This window comes from Paroedura picta, chromosome 8, assembly GCF_049243985.1.
Source record: "Paroedura picta isolate Pp20150507F chromosome 8, Ppicta_v3.0, whole genome shotgun sequence".
NCBI classification, from domain to species: Eukaryota; Metazoa; Chordata; class Lepidosauria; order Squamata; family Gekkonidae; genus Paroedura; species Paroedura picta.
In genome coordinates this window covers 25,686,044-25,705,548 of record NC_135376.1, presented here as the reverse complement: position 1 = coordinate 25,705,548, position 19,505 = coordinate 25,686,044, and the positions used below count along the sequence as shown (strand labels likewise).

The following is a 19,505-nucleotide window of genomic DNA, read 5'->3' as shown; positions in this document are numbered from 1 at the left end:
ATTAGCCAATATTCAATCGTACAGTCACCTCACTAAGAATAAAACCTCCCCCTTTTTGGTGGGAAGAATCTACTCAACACCTAATTGACTCTGTGCTAAGCTAGTTATTATTAGCTTACAAAAAACAGTTTAACCCTTTCATTACTGAAGGAATAACACTTGCAAAACTCAACCAAAAACGTTTGAACTCCCTGATTCTGGAAGCTTCAATCCACTATAAAGGTAAAGGTAAAGGTAAAGGCATCCCCTGTGCAAGTACTGGGTAATTTCTGACCCTTGGGGTGATGCCCTCTAGCATTTTCACGGCAGACTCAATATAGGGTGGTTTGCCAATGCCTTCCCCTGTCATTACCATTTACCCCCCAGCAAGCTGGAGAGAACAATAATATCCTTTATTTGTTGTACATTTTGCAACCATTGTGGACAAGAGCAGAATATACATATTTAAATAAATAAGTCTTTTTCTCATTTATATTGGGGCAATGTGTGGGGCAATGGAGTTAATAAGCAAGAAGTATGAAACAAAAAAAGGGCATTTACATTTCCCCATGCCTGTGCTGTCCTGAGAGACAGCCAAAGAGTGACTGTGTGCTAGCTGTTTTTCACATAAACTGTTCCTGAGCGTAATATGCTGCTTGTTACTACATTGTCTGTTTCTGATAAGCTACCCACTTCTGGTTTTATTTTGGAGAAAGTTGGTACCTCGCTGAAGCTAAGGGACACCCTTAGCTACGAATAGCAATTGTTGAATATCTTACTCTCTGTTAGAAGATTACTTCTCTATACTGAAGTTGTTTTTCAAAATATGAAAATTGAAGTCCCTTGATAAAGCCAAAGAACGAAACGCTTTTGGATTTATATAAAAGAATAAAGAAGAATGGAAGTTTGAAGACTCTATAAAAGTCATTTTTGTACATTTGATTTGCCATATATCCCAGTGCCCCTGTACTTGCCCTTTATCTGGTCCTTTACTGGGTCCTACCCCTCTTACTTTATTTTGGTTAAGTTTTTAAAAGACAGAGTCCCATTGATAAAGAACTATGGCAAATACTCTCACACAGAGGTTGGTTTAAAACAGGAACGGTGGGGGGGGGGCAAGAATCTTCCAGAGATGTGTACAGAATGGCAGGGGCATTAAGAGGGAAGAAAAAAAAACCTCTACTGTGAATGAAGTAACCTAGGAGGTATATGAAGACTCCCACTGTTTTGCTTTTCTTAGGGTTTGGCAGAAGAAGGAATGCAAAAAGTATGTCTGGGAGTTTCTCCAGCTTTCAAAAAAAAATTGGTTTATGCTACAGAAAACCCTTCATTCATTCTCCCAAAGGCCCAGTCTGTGCTAGGGAACAGTGAGGAACAGAGAAGAGTCTGAAGGAGAAGAGAAAGTGGTGACTAAAAGCAGTAAAGGCCTCTTTGCAAGGGCTTTGCTGCAACAGCAGCAACTTCCAGCCCATGAAAGGATCCAGATGTGCTCCAGAGCACGGCTTCCCAGAAAACATTTTCCACCGCAAAGCAGAATGACCTAATGTTGTTTCTCTCTTTATCTTCCCCAGAGTGGTAGCATATTGTGGTGCTCAGGCTGCTTTTGAAGTGGTAGCAATGTAGGAAAGGGAGGAGAAAAAATAAATACTGAAGCTTTGTTTACATATCCCTCCTTATGATCCATTGTAATTACAGTTCATTAATGAAGTGTTTGTCTGTCAACAGTCTCTCAAAATGAAAATAGGTCGCCCTTTCACCCAAATTTGATTTTTATCTTGGTGTTTCTTTTTTCTTTCTTTCTTTCTAGCATTTCTGTGGAGCTGGATTATGGTGAAATACAGTTTAGTAATTCATCTGTCACACAGCAGGATTAGGGCTTTTTCTGAGGAAATGATTCCATCTGCAAGCCAGCCTAGCGTTCTGTCTACATTTGCACTGTTTAAAGTTGCCAAGTCTGGGCTGGAAAAAATATGTTGAACATCTCTGTAATCTGGAGAACTATTATATCTCCTGAAGTCCAAGCCCCACCTGGAGGTTGGCAAATCTAGTTGCTGTGGCCTACAACACCACTGGTGGCTAGGAACAAACAGTAGTCTTTTGAGAAAGGTGAAGGTGGTATTGTGAAAAGATGGTTCCCCATAGTGTAAGCCTTGGTTGACCACTCCTGCAGGTTTCTACATGTTTTGCAAAGGATTTTTATTTTAAGTTACTACCTACATAAACTAGGCTTATAGTGACTTTTAAAAATTATTTTGTTTTATAAATAAAATTCCAAATAGGTCTGCTGCAATCCAGTGACGGCTAAAAGAGTGTGTTGCTCTCACTAGTGCCTTTTTCACTGACAGTGAGAAGGGGGAAAAGGCAAGATGCCGCAGCAGAGTGTGGAGGGGAGAAATGGCTGAATTTATTATCATGCAACTAAGGGTAGAAGGCATCATACAATTTTGCCCCACGTGTGGAAGTGGTTTTCTTTTCCCAAATTTCACTGGAAGTTTAACCCTCAAACCACTTTTATCAACTTTGAGAAGTTTATCTTTGCCACCAAAAGAAGATTTTTGTTTGAGCACAGAACCCACCCTCACTTCCCCTTCAGCCTTTATGGCTCATAAAGAAGCTATGCTTCTTCCCTCCATAGTATCTCTTCAGAAACATCTGCTGTTAGCAAGTTGTCAAGATTTTATTAACCCAATGCCATTCACAATGCTATGTCAAGTATTTACCACAACAGATTAAAATCCCCATTTCAGTATAAGCATGCATAAACTTCAAGAGGCAACCAATAACCACAGTTTATCATATGCATCCTAAAATTCAATCTCCAATGCAACCATATGTTTCAGAGCTTCATTTGACCCAACTCTCCAAGGCTCGGCCCTGCAGATTCTTTCAGTAAGCGTGTGAGGTAAACAAACAAATGACAATACTGAGCAAATTAAACTGCTGTTGGCTTCTACTGAAGTTGTGGGGGAAACTCCCCTTCAAAAAATGTTAACATCAAAAAGGCTTGAACCTAAACATCTGAGTGCTCATTTTAGGAATCAAGAACCTTACTTTAATATGAAGCTGGCTTGACTCTATTACTGCTCTTTATATAGGCATTTTTTTATAGAAACCCTTGCTATTAAATTGCCAGTTGGCTAATTCCTTTGTCCATTTATTTCTGATAGGAATAGGAATGACTAACCCATAACATAGGAATGCTTATTACAGGCCATATGTTTTGCAGCTTGTCACATCTAGAGATAATTCTTCCCTTCAAGAAGTACGCCAGTCATGGCACAGTGACAGCCTATGAATCTGTAAATCCCTTGAACAAACACAATCCGCCTCCTCATACAACTTCACAGCTCTTGTCAGTGGAAAATAAGCAGTCGCTTTGCCCCAATAAAAAGACAGAGGAAAAATATTTGCATGCTAACCGGCATCATTTTATTAAAATGCTGACATTTTACAAGCTTCCCAGAGATTAAAGTGGGAAAGCCAAAACAAGGGAATCACCTTACCAGTCAACATACATCACCACCAGATCCTCTTGATCTGCATAGTTCTTCATGGCAGATTTGAGCAGTCGGACTTTCTGGCCTCCTCCAATAGAATTGAGAGCATCACCTCCTTTCCACTCTTCACCTTTCCCAAGGATCTTGGAAGAGAAAGAAATGAGTTCTTCTTGTAGTGATGAAAAGTGTTATCACATAACAGGTATTGTTACATTTAAAGGGTGAGTAAGCTTCATAAGAGGCTTTTTGGCATGGCAGTGTCTATCCCATATTACACCACACTTCAGATCATCTTGCGACCAGACACAACAGTCCATTCTTCCGCTTTCTGTACTCCTAAGTCTCCTGAAAAAGTTCAGCCAAAATGAATGAAGTGCACTGATTATTCCTTTCTTTGCAAAAGGAATTTAGATCCACACGGAACAAATGAGGCGGTTCAGTACCTGAGAAAAGAACTCACAAGCAAGTGACAGAAATGCACTTCCAAACAATACTTGCAACCATATCCATGTGCCCTACAACAGTGAGGAAAATGTGCTGAGACATGCATACCAGTGAGAGCCTCCCCTTCAGCTAGGAATTAATATGGTCTCCATGCCCAAGCTAGAACAAAAGTACTTCCTGGAGGCAATTTTTAAGGGGGGCATATGACCACCAACAAAACATTAGACTGAGATATTCAAAGAGACTTGCAGTGCAAAAGTATGTAGAGCTGCTTCAATCTAAATCCACTGGAATCAATGAATGATTAAACAAATGAATTTTATTTATTTAGGAATATGGTTCTAGCAGCGTATCATATGCAAAACCTCTCCAGTCTAATCATTTTCAACCCAATGGGATTAGTCTGTAGAATCTCTGCAAAGGATCTCCCTTTTATTACCATAATCTTACAAATAATATTCATTTATTTAATCAGTCGTTCCATTTTTTCCAAACAGACTAATTACTGAAGTAGTTTACAATTAAAATCTGTGGCAATTTTTAATTAAAACGAGTTTCTAAAATGTATTGTTTCTTTTTCAATTTTGCAATCTGGCTCATTATCACCCAAGGCAAATAATTATATTAAATATCTGAATTTACAATTCTTGTTGAGCTGAGCAGGATTTCTACTGCTGTAAATGATATCATTATGCTTAAAAGGATTCTGTTTTAGAAGCATTCAGTCATAACCGATCTCAAGTCTTCACATTGCGTAAACGATCTCGATACAACAGGGACCTTTAGATTTAGACGTCTATTTTCTATTTGCTAAGGAGCAAGAATGAAGCTACCATATGTAGGATTATGACATCTCTGAATCACAATCCCCATGAACATTATCTCTCTAATCCTATTTAGAGCAGCCAAAAGAAAACAAGATTCCCCCCTTCAGTTTATCCTTCCCACTCAGCCACAGAAGGAATAATCTTCTCCTGTGATATTTCAGTTCTGCACTGATTTTCTAGAGGATGGCTGCTGTCTATGGAACTCATCTAAAGTAAAAAACAATATATTAATATTAAGGGTGGGCCCTGTCCGTGATGGGGAAGGGTGCCCATAGGTCCCTTCCCCCGGACTGATACTTGGAGGGCCCAATCGGCAGGCGCTTTGCCCCTGCCAATTGGGCCTTCCGAGTGTCAGTCCAGCGGCAAGGGACCAATTGCGAACCGCACACAGTGCAGCTTGCAATTGGTCCCTTGCCGCCCCACTCACTAATGGGGAGGCACGAAGCACCTCCCAAACCGCCCCCCTTCCTGCTTCCCTCCCTTCCTGCTTCCCTACCCCGCCACCATTTTGGTGCTGCCATGCGGCCCAGGCGGCCGCTCCATCGCAGCGCGCCCTCCGCCCGCCAGCTGCCGTGGCCCTGCCACCACCTCCGCCACGCCTGGCCCTCACCAGCAGCGGCCCGTGACACCACCCGCGACGCCCGCAGCCCCACAGCCATGCACCCCGCCCGGTCTCCCACCCTCCAGCGCCGCTCCAACCGCCTCGCCGCCGAACCACCCACCGACCAATCCAGACACAGAACTCCTCCATCGCCCTCAAGGTGGCCTGCACGGTAGACCACGCCGCTGCATCGTCCCGCACAGCCCAACCCGCCCCAGCCCCAGTGCGCCTCGCCAGCCCCACTAGCGCCCGCTGCATTAAGCCTGCAGCGGGCTTATTTACTAGTTTGTACATAAAAGTTAAAGGTATCCCCTGTGCAAGCACCGAGTCATGTCTGACCCTTGGGGTGACGCCCTCTAGCGTTTTCATGGCAGACACAATACGGGGTGGTTTGTGGGTACTCATTTTACCAACCTGGGAAGGATGGAAGGCTGAGTCAACCTTGAACCGGCTGCATGTCTGCTGCCTTACCACTCTGCGCTACAAGAAGCTCTTGATGTTTGTACACAGGAGTGAGCTACTGAGAAAAGTGGCTAATAGCTGAAACCAGTGTAAAACTGGCCCTCGTTCTAGCTCCTAGAATTTTTTTGACATTAATATTAAAGATGTATTCATTCAGCCATCCATGTTGTTTTTTATTTTTGGTTTCCTGGCTTTTTGCGATTGACAGGTCTTTGTTTTCTTGCTATGTATCTCAACCATAGGCCTGGCAGAACTGCAGGCCCTGTGGAACTGTCCTAGGTCTCCGGGCAGTTGTTGGTTTTTTAACATCCAATGAAAGCCAGACAAATACACCCCTTCCAATATCATGAGTGCCAAAGTTAACACATAACACTACAGTGTGTCAGGGCCCATAACATTTTCCATGTCCTAAGTAGCACTGAGCACAGTGACATCATTCCTGAAATATGAACAAGACAATTCTTACCCAAATAATAACCCAGCAATTTCTTCCCACCACATAAATTACTCATGACTCTCTCTTGCTGAGAAGAATCAAACAGGGCTAGAATTCTTAAATACTATGCACATGGCTAGCGACTCAATTTTTTAAAGGCAGAATTTATTACTGTAAAAATAGTGGTCAAGAGAAATGATGAAGGGTAGATATAGAAATATTTCTTTTGATCACTATTATTTTACATAAAAGTGATTTCTTTGTTTGATTCTTTAAGTGACTTAACATATTTGGAAATACTGCAGAATTCCTTTCTGCCTTACAAGCCAAGAAAAGCTCCCTGCCTTGCTGTTACCATAGTCCCAGCAAAATGCTTAATTTCTACATATGGGTGGATATCTGCACCCAGATATTTTGAGTGTACTGTAGCTTTTGCTCGTGTGAAAAGTCATGAGTACAGAAGGTGTGTGCTTGTGTGTGGGGGGGGGGGGAGGGTTAGAAGTCATGCCAGCAGGTTGTATCTCAGAGATTGGCTGAGATAGAGCGGAATAAAAGTCTAAGGAATAAAGAAATAAAATCTCAGGAAATCAAACTGATGCTCAATTGGCATGTAGCATGCTCAGTACAGACATGTTGGGAGGGAGCCTCAGTTAATTTTTACAGATTCAACCACTCATGAAGAATTCTCAGGGGACTCTGTGGTTTGGCCTGCTTCCCAGTGCAGTATTCTACAATCACCATGACCTTCCCTCAGTTGACCAATATGCTTTACCGAAGTTGCTGTTTGGAAGAGACAGGTAGTGCTGAATCAAAAACTGTCTTTGCACATTCTGAGAGGGAAATGGAGATGTTTCACTTGCCATCATGCACGCAGCCATACATATTGGATCTCTTGGAAATTAGGAACCCTGGGGTGGAAAAATCAAACAGGAACCCTAGCTGAATAGCCAGAGCTTGCACTGCCTGTGCATAAAACTCTAGGCTCTATCTGACTCTATGGGTGCAATCTGCTGGCTTGACTCCCTGACCCACCCACCCACCCACCCATATGCACTCCTCAAGGTTAGCTGCACCCATGGCTTTTCATATGAAAAAAGAGCTACAATACACTCAGCAAGTCTGGGTACAGATATCCATCTACTTATGTGGAAATCAATTATTTTGCTGGGACTATGGTAACAACACGGCAGGGAGCTTTTCTTGGCTTGTAAGGCAGAAAGAAATTCTGCAGTATTTGCATTCCATTGCTGACCACAACAACGGGGTCGGCATATACGCTGCCTCGGCTAAAGCAGTGAGATGTGCCCTAAGAGCTTGTCAGTTTTGCTGAATCTGTATTTGATTGTTCAACCAGTTAGCCGGAATTATTTTACTGATGAAAAAATTAATCCTTAGGCAGAGTCCCAAATAGACCAGTCAGAATTATGCACCATTATTATGCCTTTGTGTTTCAGTTGCTATCAAAGGAATAGGAAAAGCCAAAAACTTTATTTTGTCTCCATTGCTTTCGAATCTCTTTAATAGGGAATTCCCTTTGAGGTTACACTACTAAGTAGTGAAGATTCTAACTCAGTTACCAATATTTACTTACAAAATCAAGTGCAGGGATCGACATTCCACAAGCAAGTAACTTTGTAAAGCAGAAGCTGGGACATGACCCAAAAATTCTAAAGTTAGGCAGTGGTCCCATGAAAACTAAACTTTTGAAATGACTGTAAATGTTCAACAGCCACTGGAAAAGCAGCATGGAAAGAGAGATAATATTTACCCAGACTGAGAGCTGAACCTTTCCAGCAGCTGAATCTGTAAACCTGTGGAATAATCTCTAGAGGTAAAATGGAAAACTGCACCATCTGGAATATCAAGAGCTAGACTAGGTGAAATGCTAGCAAGCCCACAATGGAGAATAGTTCTGATTTGGCAGAGATGTGCAGTAAGTAGCACTGAAGGTATTTTCCATGAGCTCATTCTTTTACGTCTTCAGTACAAGGCAGTCTAAGTGCAAATCTCTCTCTCTCTCTCTCTCTCTCAAACACACACACACACACACACACACACAGGGGTAACATTCTTTCCAGTACTGGAAAAGAGTAAGATAGTATACAGTACCTTTACTGTGTAGTTGAAATGCTTTGCTGACTGCATGAATCGGTGAAAACCGTCTGTTTCCTTCGTTGCCACAGTTAGAACTAATAACTTATCTAGTAAAGGGGACAGATAAAAAGAAAGGTGAGATATTATCACTGAAATAAATGTTTTAAAGAACACAACATGTGAGAAAAAGCTTGCTGACTGTTAAACCCTAACACTGTGTATTGATAGATTCAAGTGGGTAGCTGCGGTTGGGTCTGAAGTAGCACCACAAAATCAGAGTCCAGTAGAACCTCTAAGACCAACAAAGATTTATTCAAGGCATGAGCTTTCGAGTGCAAGCACTCTTCGTCAGACTATGAGGATGGTAGTTCATAGTCTGAGGAAGAGTGCATGCACTCGAAAGCTCGCACCTTGAATAAATCTTTGTTAGTCTTAAAGGTTCTACTGGACTCTGATTTTAACGTATATTGAATAATTCTTAGCCATGTCAGCCTCCAGGTAAAATAGTGTTATAGCCTACTGACGTTTTTGATATCCCCAAACCCTGCCATCCATGGGCTCCACCCCCAAATTTGCAGGAATTTCCCAACTCAGAGCAGTCCTAATATACTGGTGAATAACTAATATACTGGTGAATAACTAGGCTCTTATCAATGGTCTGGATCTGTTAAGGTTGAAAAGCAGATTGCCTTTAAAAAGAATTGGATGCCTGCATGAAACCCAAAGGCAGGAAAGTGGGGAGGTACATGGAGCTTAATGTGTAAGATTCAGACATAGCTTATACCATATGACTAGTTTTTTGGAAGGGAGAAAAGTCTGAATATCCCTGGCATCACACTGGCATACTGATTAAACCCAGTTGAAAACCAAAAATGACATCATGGAGCACTCTAGAATTTGCAAGAATTCTATTGTTTGACCAGAGTTTTTGCAAAATCCTAACACATCCCATGGCAGCACTTTCCGTTTTTAAGAGGTGTGATGTCAGTGTGCCAATCTCTGCCCCCTCCATATACAGACGCCAGTCTGTAAATTTTTGCAGATGTTATGCTTTATGCACATTGGGGGATAGCAGAGCAAGCAGGTGCAGCTCCACCCTTCCATGAACCTCTATACACAACACAACACATTTGTAATATTTTTGTAGTTCTATTCTTGCCCTCTCTCATCCCCCTGCCAACTAAAGTGTGTCTAGTCAAGGCTATGGTCTTCCCAGCTGCAATGTATGACTGTGAAAGTTGGACCATAAGGAAGGCCGAGCGTCAAAGAATTGAGGCTTTTGAACTCTGGTGCTGGAGAAGACTCTTGCGAGTCCTTTGAACTGCAAAGCGAACAAACCGGTCAGTCCTAGAGGAGATCAGCCCAGACTGCTCCTTAAAAGGCCAGATCCTCAAGATGAAATTCAAGTACTTTGTCCACCTCATGAGAAGGAAAGGACTCCCTGGAGAAGAGCCTAATGCTTGGGAGTATTTGAGGGGAAAAGAAGGACGACAGAGAATGAGGGGGCTGGATGGAGTCACTGAAGCAGTCGGTGCGAACTTGAATGGATTCCAGGGAATGGTAGAGGACAGGAAGGCCTGGAGGATCATTGTCCATGGGGTCGTGATGGATCGGACACAACTTCGCACCTAACAACAACATTCTTGCCCTCTCAGTGGAGGCAATTCTTGCTGCAGACATCCAAGCAAGTGGCTAATTTTAATCAGAATCAGTTCCTTGATGTAGTGGTTAAGAGTGCCAATTTCTAATCTGGTGAGCCAGGTTTGATTCCGCGCTCCCCCACATGCAGCCAGCTGGGTGAGCTTGGGCTCACCACAGCACTGATAAAGCTGTTCTGACAGAGCAGGAATATCAGGGCTCTCTCAGCCTCACCTTCCTCATGGGGTGTCAGTTGTGGGGAGAGGAAAGGGAAGGTGACTGTAAGCCACTTTGAGACTCCTTCAGGAAGAGAAAAGCAGCATATAAGAACCAACTCTTCTTCCCCACACAGCATAGCTCAAAAAGTGTACAACAAACTTGCACCTTCTCTCTCTTTTTTCCTCCCAAGGCCAAAGCAACATTTAAGCTTATAGTCATCACAAGGGCATTAACTTCTAGGTGGAGCTTGAAAGTCTCCTTGATTTACAACTGATTTCCAGACTAAAGAGATCAGTTCCCCCCTGGAGAAAATGGTTGGTTTAGAAAGTGGACTCTATGGCATTATACCCCACTTGAGATGAGATCTCGCCTTTCCGCAAATCACACCAAGCTCCACCCCAAAATCTCCAGGAATTTCTGAACCTGTAGCTGGCAACCCTGAGACACAGTAGGAAAGAAGAATAGATGGAGGGAATAGAGAGCTGGATTGCACACAAACTGACCAGATTCTGTTCTTGACTCCCACACACCCATTCCACAGTAGCTGAATGGAAAACCAGACATCTGCATAATGATGATTCTTGGTCATCAGAGTTCTCAAACATGTGGAGAACCAATCCAACAGATACATGCACACACAAACTTGCAAACAACTGTACATATGTAAATGGTGTTCAAATTCTCAAGTCAGGAGGTGGAGATCTCATTCATCACCCCGGTTCCATTGCACAGTATCTTATTTGAAAAGAGCAAATTATTTGCCCAAGACCTTCCTGGCGAATTCTTATCTGAATGGGAATGTAAACCTCCAAGACCAGGAATGTAATCACTACAGCACACTGGCTACGTATTGCTCAAGTATATTTTCAAAAAAAGAATGCTTTAATCAAAGAGAAAGACAGTGTTTCAATATTTCACATTTGATTCTTTGAAAAAATGAGAATGATGCATGAAGAGAAACTAAAATACGGACTACAGAGTAGATTTGTCTAAACTAATCCATATGTCCTTTTACTCAAGATGCAAGACATTAAAAGTCCAGTCCAAAATGTAACTTGGCATTTTCAGTATACAAGTGCAGACACAAAGGCCTGGAAATGTTCAGCTTCACAATAACAGCCTTACAAGTTGTTGAGTATCAGTGAAAGTGGGAATGATGCCATTCCAAAGCACTTTCCAACTGATGAATTCTGCATTTTCAATATGCTTGCTTTTAGTGCACAAAAAGGGAATATGCGGAGTCATGCATTAGAGGCTGTTTCAAGACTCTAAGCTTAGCTCCAACAGATCATTTCTCATGGCAAAAAGATTTCTGCTTATGGAATGTAATTTTCTCACACACACCTTCCTGCTGCAGCCCCAAATGTCCTCCATAAACCCATTCTTGGGATACATAGGTCACCCAAGAATAACGTTTTGAGGCTACGCCAAGAGGGGAGGCAAAAAAGTAATACTGTGTTGGACCCAACCCACTATGCTGCCCACACAAACATGAGTTCTGCAATCATTTCATTGGCTGCCTATCAATTATCCAATTCAGTCAAAGGGCCTGGCTATCACATACAAAGCTCCTCATAACCTTCATATCTGCAGAACTACCTCTTCACTCATCTGTGCAGGGCATTCTGCTGGTACCATCCAATAATTGGGCAAGATCTACAACTTCCCATATACATGCAGCCACTGTTGTGGCCACCATCTTATTGAACAGCCTGCCTGACAAGGTCAGTAAGACTCCCAGCCTCTGACATTCTACAAACTGTGAAACAGAATTGTTCAGGAGGGCATTTTAAAATAAATATAATAGGGCTGTATTGTAAGAGATGTGTTCAATGAGATGCTTTAATAAAGGAAACTGAACGGTGGATAACACCATTATGTACAGTATGTATTATTTGTTGTTGAATGTATCATTATATGATTGAGCAGTCATTACAATAAGATTCCTAGTAATGGAAGAACTAGCTCTTGCAATCAATGGCATACTGAAGATCTGGTTCATGTGATACTCTGGAATTCTACATAGGCACCAGAACATGAACAATACTGGGTTTATCTTATAATGATTTTATGAAAGGCCATATCAATTATATTAATATTATCATTTGCAGAAAAAAGATAATATGTTAATTCTGGAATGGCATAGTTTATTGCCCTAGTTATGAAGACAAACACAAAAGAATCAGACATCATAAATATGGCTGAATATTGATCTTGCTACTAGCAATGGGAACGTATTGATTCAGATTCAGATTCAGATTACCTTTATTGGCATAAAATTGCAAAGCATAAAATGAAAATTTCAAACGTATTAAGTGTCCCCCAATCTAAAGCTAGTATATCAGTATCAACACATCTTTCTATCTTCAGCCACTTTGGTGTAATGGTTAAGAGCAGTGCCTTCTAATCTGGCGAGCTGGGTTTGATTCCCCACTCTTCCACATGCAGCCAGCTGGGTGACCTTGGGCTCCTCTCAGCCTTGATAGTGCTGGTCTGACCGAGCAGTCCTGTTACAGGTCTTTTAGCCTCCCCTACCTCACAGGGAAGGTGATTGTATGCTGCTTTGAGACTCCTTTGGGTAATGAAAAGCAGTATATAAACCCCAACTCCTCCTCCTCCCCTTCTTCCAGCCATCATCTCCTCCATCTTGTCTGGATTAAGTTTCCATTTGGTTACGTTCAGCCACTTGATTATCAAGAGAAAAGTGCATGACTTTTACAGCTGCCTCCAGGTGTTTAGATAATGGCCCCTTTCACATTACCATTCTAAACTGAATGTTAATCATTGTTGACCCAGTTCTGAGTAACGTGATAAGAGTACAGAGGTTTCATACAGTGAATTTCATTTCATTAATAAGCCATTTCTGAAGCCATCTGGCCACTTCAAACAGCACCATGCTTTTTTCCTTGCCTTTTTTCTTTGTGTGGTCTTTTTTAAACTTAAAAAAAATGTTCTAGGGGCCAAGGCATATCAATGGTGCCACTCTAGCACTGAAGTAGCATTGTAAAAAGTGCCGGGGACATTCTAAACAGCACACCAGAGCAATTCAGAAGTGCAAAGAAGAGGTTATAGTGGAAGGAAGCAGTTGACCTCAGGAACAACTCAGCCACACTTTGCTAACAGGGTGTGGCTTTGTATGAAAAGGTAAATAAAGGTAAACTGGCTCAATTGGCAGTTGTGTCCAAAATGACACAAAAATCTGTCAGCAACCAGCTACCAAAATGGATTACAAATGCTGTCTTGAAAGAGGCCAATGAGATGTTAAACTGTGCGTCTCCGCATATTGGTGACAATCCACTCCCAAATCCCTGATGTACTCATCCAAAATTCTAACACAAAGGTTAGAGAAAATTGGGCCAGATGTTCCTCTGCTACAGACATTCTTTGATTCTAGTCAGTAAGAAATGAGTAAAACCAATGGAAGGTGGTTCCTATTCTTACATTTTTTCCACCCGATTCATTACAACTTCCTTGTTGACTTTATCAAATGACGCCGATAGTGACCGATAGTCTTCATTGAACTGTAGCTAGAGACTGTAGCTAACAATACTTTTTCAGTCTCAAATCCTAACTGAAAACAGAAAGTATTACTGTGCTCATTAAATATCTATAGTTTCAATAATGTTTGAGATTATAATCTCTCTCCTCTTTAACCCTGCAGAGCTTGAAAGTTTAAAAAAGTAGCCATGACAGAAGAGGAGCAACTAGCTTTTCCCTCCCCCTCTAAAAAAGATCAGAGGGAATACAGTGAAGTGGAAAATGTGATCATATTAGACTGACTCAGCCAGAACTGCTGAAATTTTCTTATACAAACTATTCGCATTTGGCAGCAGTTGTACAATCTGGTTTGGGGGGAAAGTATTTCATACCTACTGTTTCATGTGGGAGTGATAATATAAAGGGCTGAATGACAGCACTAGACCAAATGCTGCAGATTCAGGATGGAGAAAAAATAGAAGATAGATGGTTCTTTGACTGAATGACCCAAGAAGAAATGAGCAGAGAAACCTTTGAATACGAAAACATTGGTATGTTTTGTTAGCTCACTATTCATGAAGCACACATACACAAAATATTCTCAGTGCATGGTGCACATGGAATTTTATATGTTGAACGTTAATTTAAAGTGCTTTATTTTATCCCTTCCTTCAGGGAGTTCAAAGTAGAGAACTAGTGATCTGGCCAGGTACATCTACCAGGATTCCTTCTTAAGTGGGGATCTGAACCCACTAGAATCTAGACCTATACTACAGTGACTCCAGCCCAGTTCTTACTGCATCTAAGCAACTAAAGTTTTGACTTTCTGCAGCATTCCTCTAAAATGTCCAGTTTCCATTTAACCAAAAAGTGATAGCAAAAAAAGTGATAGAATCCAAAGAGCCACCTTTAGGGTGAGGTGATCCTGATCTCACCTTGCACCTCCTTCCCCAGTCTTCAGCTGTTCAGCAAAACATATAAGAATTCAACTTAAGTTCAGAGGATTATAAAAGTTGTAAAATTAGATCATATGATTTAAACTGTAAGAACATAGGTACCCACGAGAAGAGGAAGAGCTATTTTAATATCCCACTTTTCGCTACTCAAAAGAGTCCCAAAGCAGCTTACAACCACCTTTCCCTTCCTCTCCTCATAACAGACACCCTGTGAGAGAGGTGGGGCTGAGAGTTCTGAGAGAACTGTTTTGTAGGAACAGCCCTAAGAGAACTGTAACTGGCCCAAGGTCACCCAGCTGGCTGCATGTGAGACAATGGGGAATCAAACCTAGCTCTCTAGATTAGAGTCCAACATGTTTTAACCACTACACCAAGCTGCCTCTACAAGACACAGAAGATACAACCATTCAGGGATATACTGAAGGCCATATTACGTCAACAGAACATACCTTTATTCAACTAACATGAAATAAAAGAGAAAGGCAGTTTGCCGAGACTCAATATAAAGAGCCCTTTTTTAAAAAAAATGGTTCAGAACTACTCTAGATTCTTGTATCTTGGGAAATGAAACATGAACAGGATATCTGAATGTTACCAGAACCACCCACACTTTTATGGAATAGAATGAGATGACTGAAGCTTTCTCGTGTAGGTTGGCCTTATCCAAGTACACTAGAATGATTTAAGGATTAGTGGGGCCCATAGCACCAGAGCCAATTTAAGAATGCGTGGGCTTTTGCAGGGTATACTTGCATTGGAAATAGCCAGACTGAGGGCGGAGGGGCCTCTACAGTGGAAAGTGGTGTCATTCCGAGTGTCCTTAAAGAGGGAGAAGGTAGAAAGAGAGATGTTACAGCCCAGATCCATGGAGGGAAGACACTTCCCAGGACTCCTGGAAGTGCAGGGTCCATAGCACATGCTACATGTGCTACATGGATAAACTGGCCATGCAAGTACACACTAGACATTCTGTGTAGTGAAAGGATATACATTAGGATCAGGATTCATTCCCACAGTATGTGATGATGGGTATAAAGTGGTACAAAGCGCACCTATAATAAATAAGATTTCCCCCATTTTCTAGAAAAAAATAAGAAATGACTAGTGATATACAGAGTAATTCAGAATCCATCTCTTCATGGTTATAGAAAGGCCACACATCCCAAGCAATCTGCAAGCTGAACACAACTGTGTTCATATAAAGGTTATTATCTCTCAGTTGGTTCGCTGCAGCTTGAAAGCCTATAATATTTTTGAAGTGATTGTACCTCAGTTGTCAGTGGGGACTGTATTGTGAAGCAGAGGAGACTGTTAAGAATACACGATTGTTAAAGACTGAAGACATTATTATGATAGTCTGTGTAGGCTTAAATGTGCTTATAAGAAACTCTTTTCAGGCAGATACAAGGCAGACAGAACATGCCGTCATCCTTCGATTATGTGTCTGGAACCACGCTGCAATAATACATTAGATTGCAGTTACATTCACTCCCCAAGGGGGTATTCCTATGAAAGAAAACTGCTTTTTCAACAAGACTCTTGGGGGGGGGGGGAGAATGCTCAGTTCATCCGAACTTCAAATGTCACTGAAGATACAGCAAAGGCACAGTTCTGGGCCATACCATTTTGTTTATGAATAAGGACTTAAGTATCTACTTGCAGTTTCCTCCCCACAAAAAACTCCTGAAATTTCTTCTGGGATACCCAACTAGGTTTGCCAACCCCCAGGTGATAGCTGAAGATCTCCTGGGATGTAAAACCAATCTCCAGGCAATAGAGAAAATGTCTACTCTGGAAGGTAGATTTGGAAGCATTATACCTCAGTGAAGAACCTCCCCTCCCCAAAACCCTCCCTCCTCTGGCACCACCTCCAAAATCTCCAGATGTTACTCAACCTGGAGCTGGCAATCCTATACCTGCCACATACAAATTTGCCTACTTGCAGTGATCCAAGGCCCTTTTCTGCTTGTCCCTACCTCCTCTTAGGTGAATTAGAACCAATAACCCTTTCCTGCAATTGTAGCTCTCTGAAATTTGGTGGCTGGCAACCAAAGAGACATCCTGCTCTACAACTGGATACCATTTATGAAATCTTATACTAAGGAAGATATGTTGCCTTGTATCCAGCATTTCCAGCAGTCCACCTGAAGAGCATCACTTTCTTTCCCCTTGTGTCCCGCTACTGCCTCACTGGCAGTCTTCAAGCAAAGGTTGGATACACACTTTTCTTGGATGCTTTGGGCTGATCCTGCATTGAGCAGCGGGTTGGACTAGATGGCCTGTATGGCCCCTTCCAACTCTATGATTCTATGATTCTAAATGCTCCTCCAGGGAGACAGGGGATATCTGGAACAGGGACAGGGGAGGCACTGAGCTTACAAGTTGTACATGAGCAGGTACTAACTGTACTATATGAGGCAACTGTATGTAGGCAAAAGTAGGGCAAGAGATTTTAGTTTAGTTCCTTCACTAGCCAAGTTGTCTCTTACCTATGTGTAAATACTTTAGGATGCTTAGGGCTAATCCTGCGTTGAGCAGGGGGTTGGACTAGATGGCCTGTATGGCCCCTTCCAACCCTATGATTCTATGATTCTATGATTCTATACACCCAAAGCAAACGAAACCAATAGGGAAAAGGTTGTGTCTTCTTGGGGTTTATTAAACCCTAAATAATTTTGCATCCAGATGCAATTTGGGATATGTGGGGATGTCAACATGAGCACTTAAAAACCAGAATCCAGGAGCATAGGTGTCGGCTCAGAAGTAGGGTGTTTGATGCCCCCCTGGTTCAACACTGGGTGAATCAGAAACATGGATTGGAGGACTTTACGTTTTTTGGACTGCAAACCTTAAAACCAAGTCTGGCAGGTATGGTGTACCAAACCACCCTCCAGCAGAGAGAGAGCTTTTTAATGTTCCATTTTGATACAATTTCCCCGAAGGGATTCAATTCTACAATGGATTTTACTTGCTTCTTGTAGACCCTTTTGCTCCTTTAAATCAGTACATTATCAACCCCTGGGTTGTCAGTGTGTGCTTTAAATGTGAAGTGGGTGACAGAGTGGTTGGGCACAATTGAAGAAGTGGCCCGTTTACTGAAGAGCTATTGCCTATGGCAGTGGTCCCCAACCTTTCTGAGGCTGGGAACCGGCAGGGCATCGGGCCACGCCCGCGCATCGGGCCGCGATGCGCAGCCCGGCCCTGATTCCCTCTCCCTGCCCTCCCACAGTAAGAAGCTTCCTGGGCCGCAAGCTTGCGGCCTGGGAAGTTTTTTACTGTGGGGGGGGGGGCGGGGAGAGGGAGCTGCGGCCCGACGCCATGGCCTTCGCGGCCCGGCACCTATGGGATATCCTGTACCTGTAATACTGATGATATATGATGTTATATTAAGGTAGGTTAACTGTGGAACTGGATAGATTTTTGTGTATAATTTATTTAAAAGTGTTAGGGTCTGCTTTACTGGCTACAGATGAAAATATGATTTTGTTACTTTACATAATGTGTTGCTTTCATTATAGACCACAACTGCAACCACTGAAGAAGCAATAGAAAGCGGGATTGAATAACTGGGACCCCATTCTGGTCGTAGAATTATTTAGGATTTAATAAATCTCAAAAAGACATAACCTTTTGCCTATTGGTTTCGTTTGCTTTGGGTGTTTTTCTACAAGAAACCAACGGCGTTTCTTCATTTGTCTTACCCATGTGTGTCATGTGCACAGGGATAGTGTATTCCTGTAATGCAAAAACTATTCAGAGAAGGCACTTCAAAAGAAGTCACTCCTTAGTAACCAAAGTTCACCAATTCAGGCTTACAGGACCTGCATGGCTACATTAGAAATTCCTTTGTTACAGTTTCGACAAACTGTGAGGATCTTCAGTTACCCAGAAAAGCAAACTCTTGATTTGAAGCAAAAGATTTAATTTATTGAGCAAGAGAGCACACTCAGCAAGGCATTGTGGAAACTGAGGCAAGATATCTGGGTCACTACATATAACCTTGACCCTGCTCCGCCACCCATAGGAATCCAGAGAAAGTGGGAGAACATCAATTAGTCTCAACAACCAGATAGGCCCACTATGCACGGCCGCCGAAACAGCGATTTTGGGTCACATGGAAAACACAGAGGGGGAAGACGCGAAGCAAACCGGTTATGCACGGGACGGGGCGCGACGGTGGCAAAACCCGGAACGGCGGGTGTCGAGGCGTCGATGCGGAGCCAAGGGGAAGTGAGGCGAGCATGCCGCTGTGTTGGCAAGCGTCGGAGGCGGAGGCCAGGAAGGGCGGAAGCAGCCTGCGCAGGCGCAGCCCTGCCGGGTTTGTCGGGCACGGAGGGGGAGGGAGCATGTTTCCCCTTCCCCTTAGTTTACTCCCAGTTCGCCTCTCCCCTTCTTTGCTGCCCCGGTTCCTCTGCCCCATAGGATTCCCCTTTATATTGTTTCCCCTACTTTTAAGCTTTATATTGTATATTTGTGCTTTGTTCATTCACACTGTTTTATAAAGTTTTTGTATTTTCTTAGAGACCTCGCCTCCGTTCTCGTTTGTGGTTGGGGGGGGGGTGTTTGGGAATGGGTGGGAGGTGGGTGGCCGGCCTCTCTGCCATCCTTAACCGCAGCGATCCCCTCGCCCCCCTCCACTGTGAGGTCTCCGGCCGCCTTTCCGTCCGTGTTCCCTTGGGTTCCCCCCTGCGCCGCCGTTCATTCCAGCAGCCGCTTGAGCGGTCGCACTGCCTCCGACCCTCTGGCCTCCCTGATTATGCATGTGGTCAAATCGGCACCGCCTCCAGTTGCGCCCTGGTCACCCGGGAAGCTGCACTTTCTTCCGTGTTCTGCTAATGCGGTTTTTTCGGCGGCGTGCACCGAATCTGCGGCCGG

The 19,505-nt window shown here is 42.9% G+C and overlaps 1 protein-coding gene across 3 annotated transcripts in view; it reads right to left on the bottom strand.

Moving 5' to 3' along the window:
• Positions 1–19,505, bottom strand: part of PLOD2 (procollagen-lysine,2-oxoglutarate 5-dioxygenase 2) — a 79,534-nt gene that overhangs the window by 39,407 nt on the left and 20,622 nt on the right. For all 3 annotated transcript variants that reach the window (XR_013233472.1, XM_077348753.1, XM_077348755.1), the window contains exons 2-3: positions 8,356–8,447; positions 3,483–3,619 (exon numbers count right to left, since the gene is read on the bottom strand). Coding sequence is in view for 2 of the 3 variants with exons in the window: in XM_077348753.1 (XP_077204868.1) it covers positions 3,483–3,619; positions 8,356–8,447 (229 nt within the window). In the remaining variant the exon portion in view is untranslated. The remainder of the gene's footprint in view (positions 1–3,482; positions 3,620–8,355; positions 8,448–19,505) is intronic.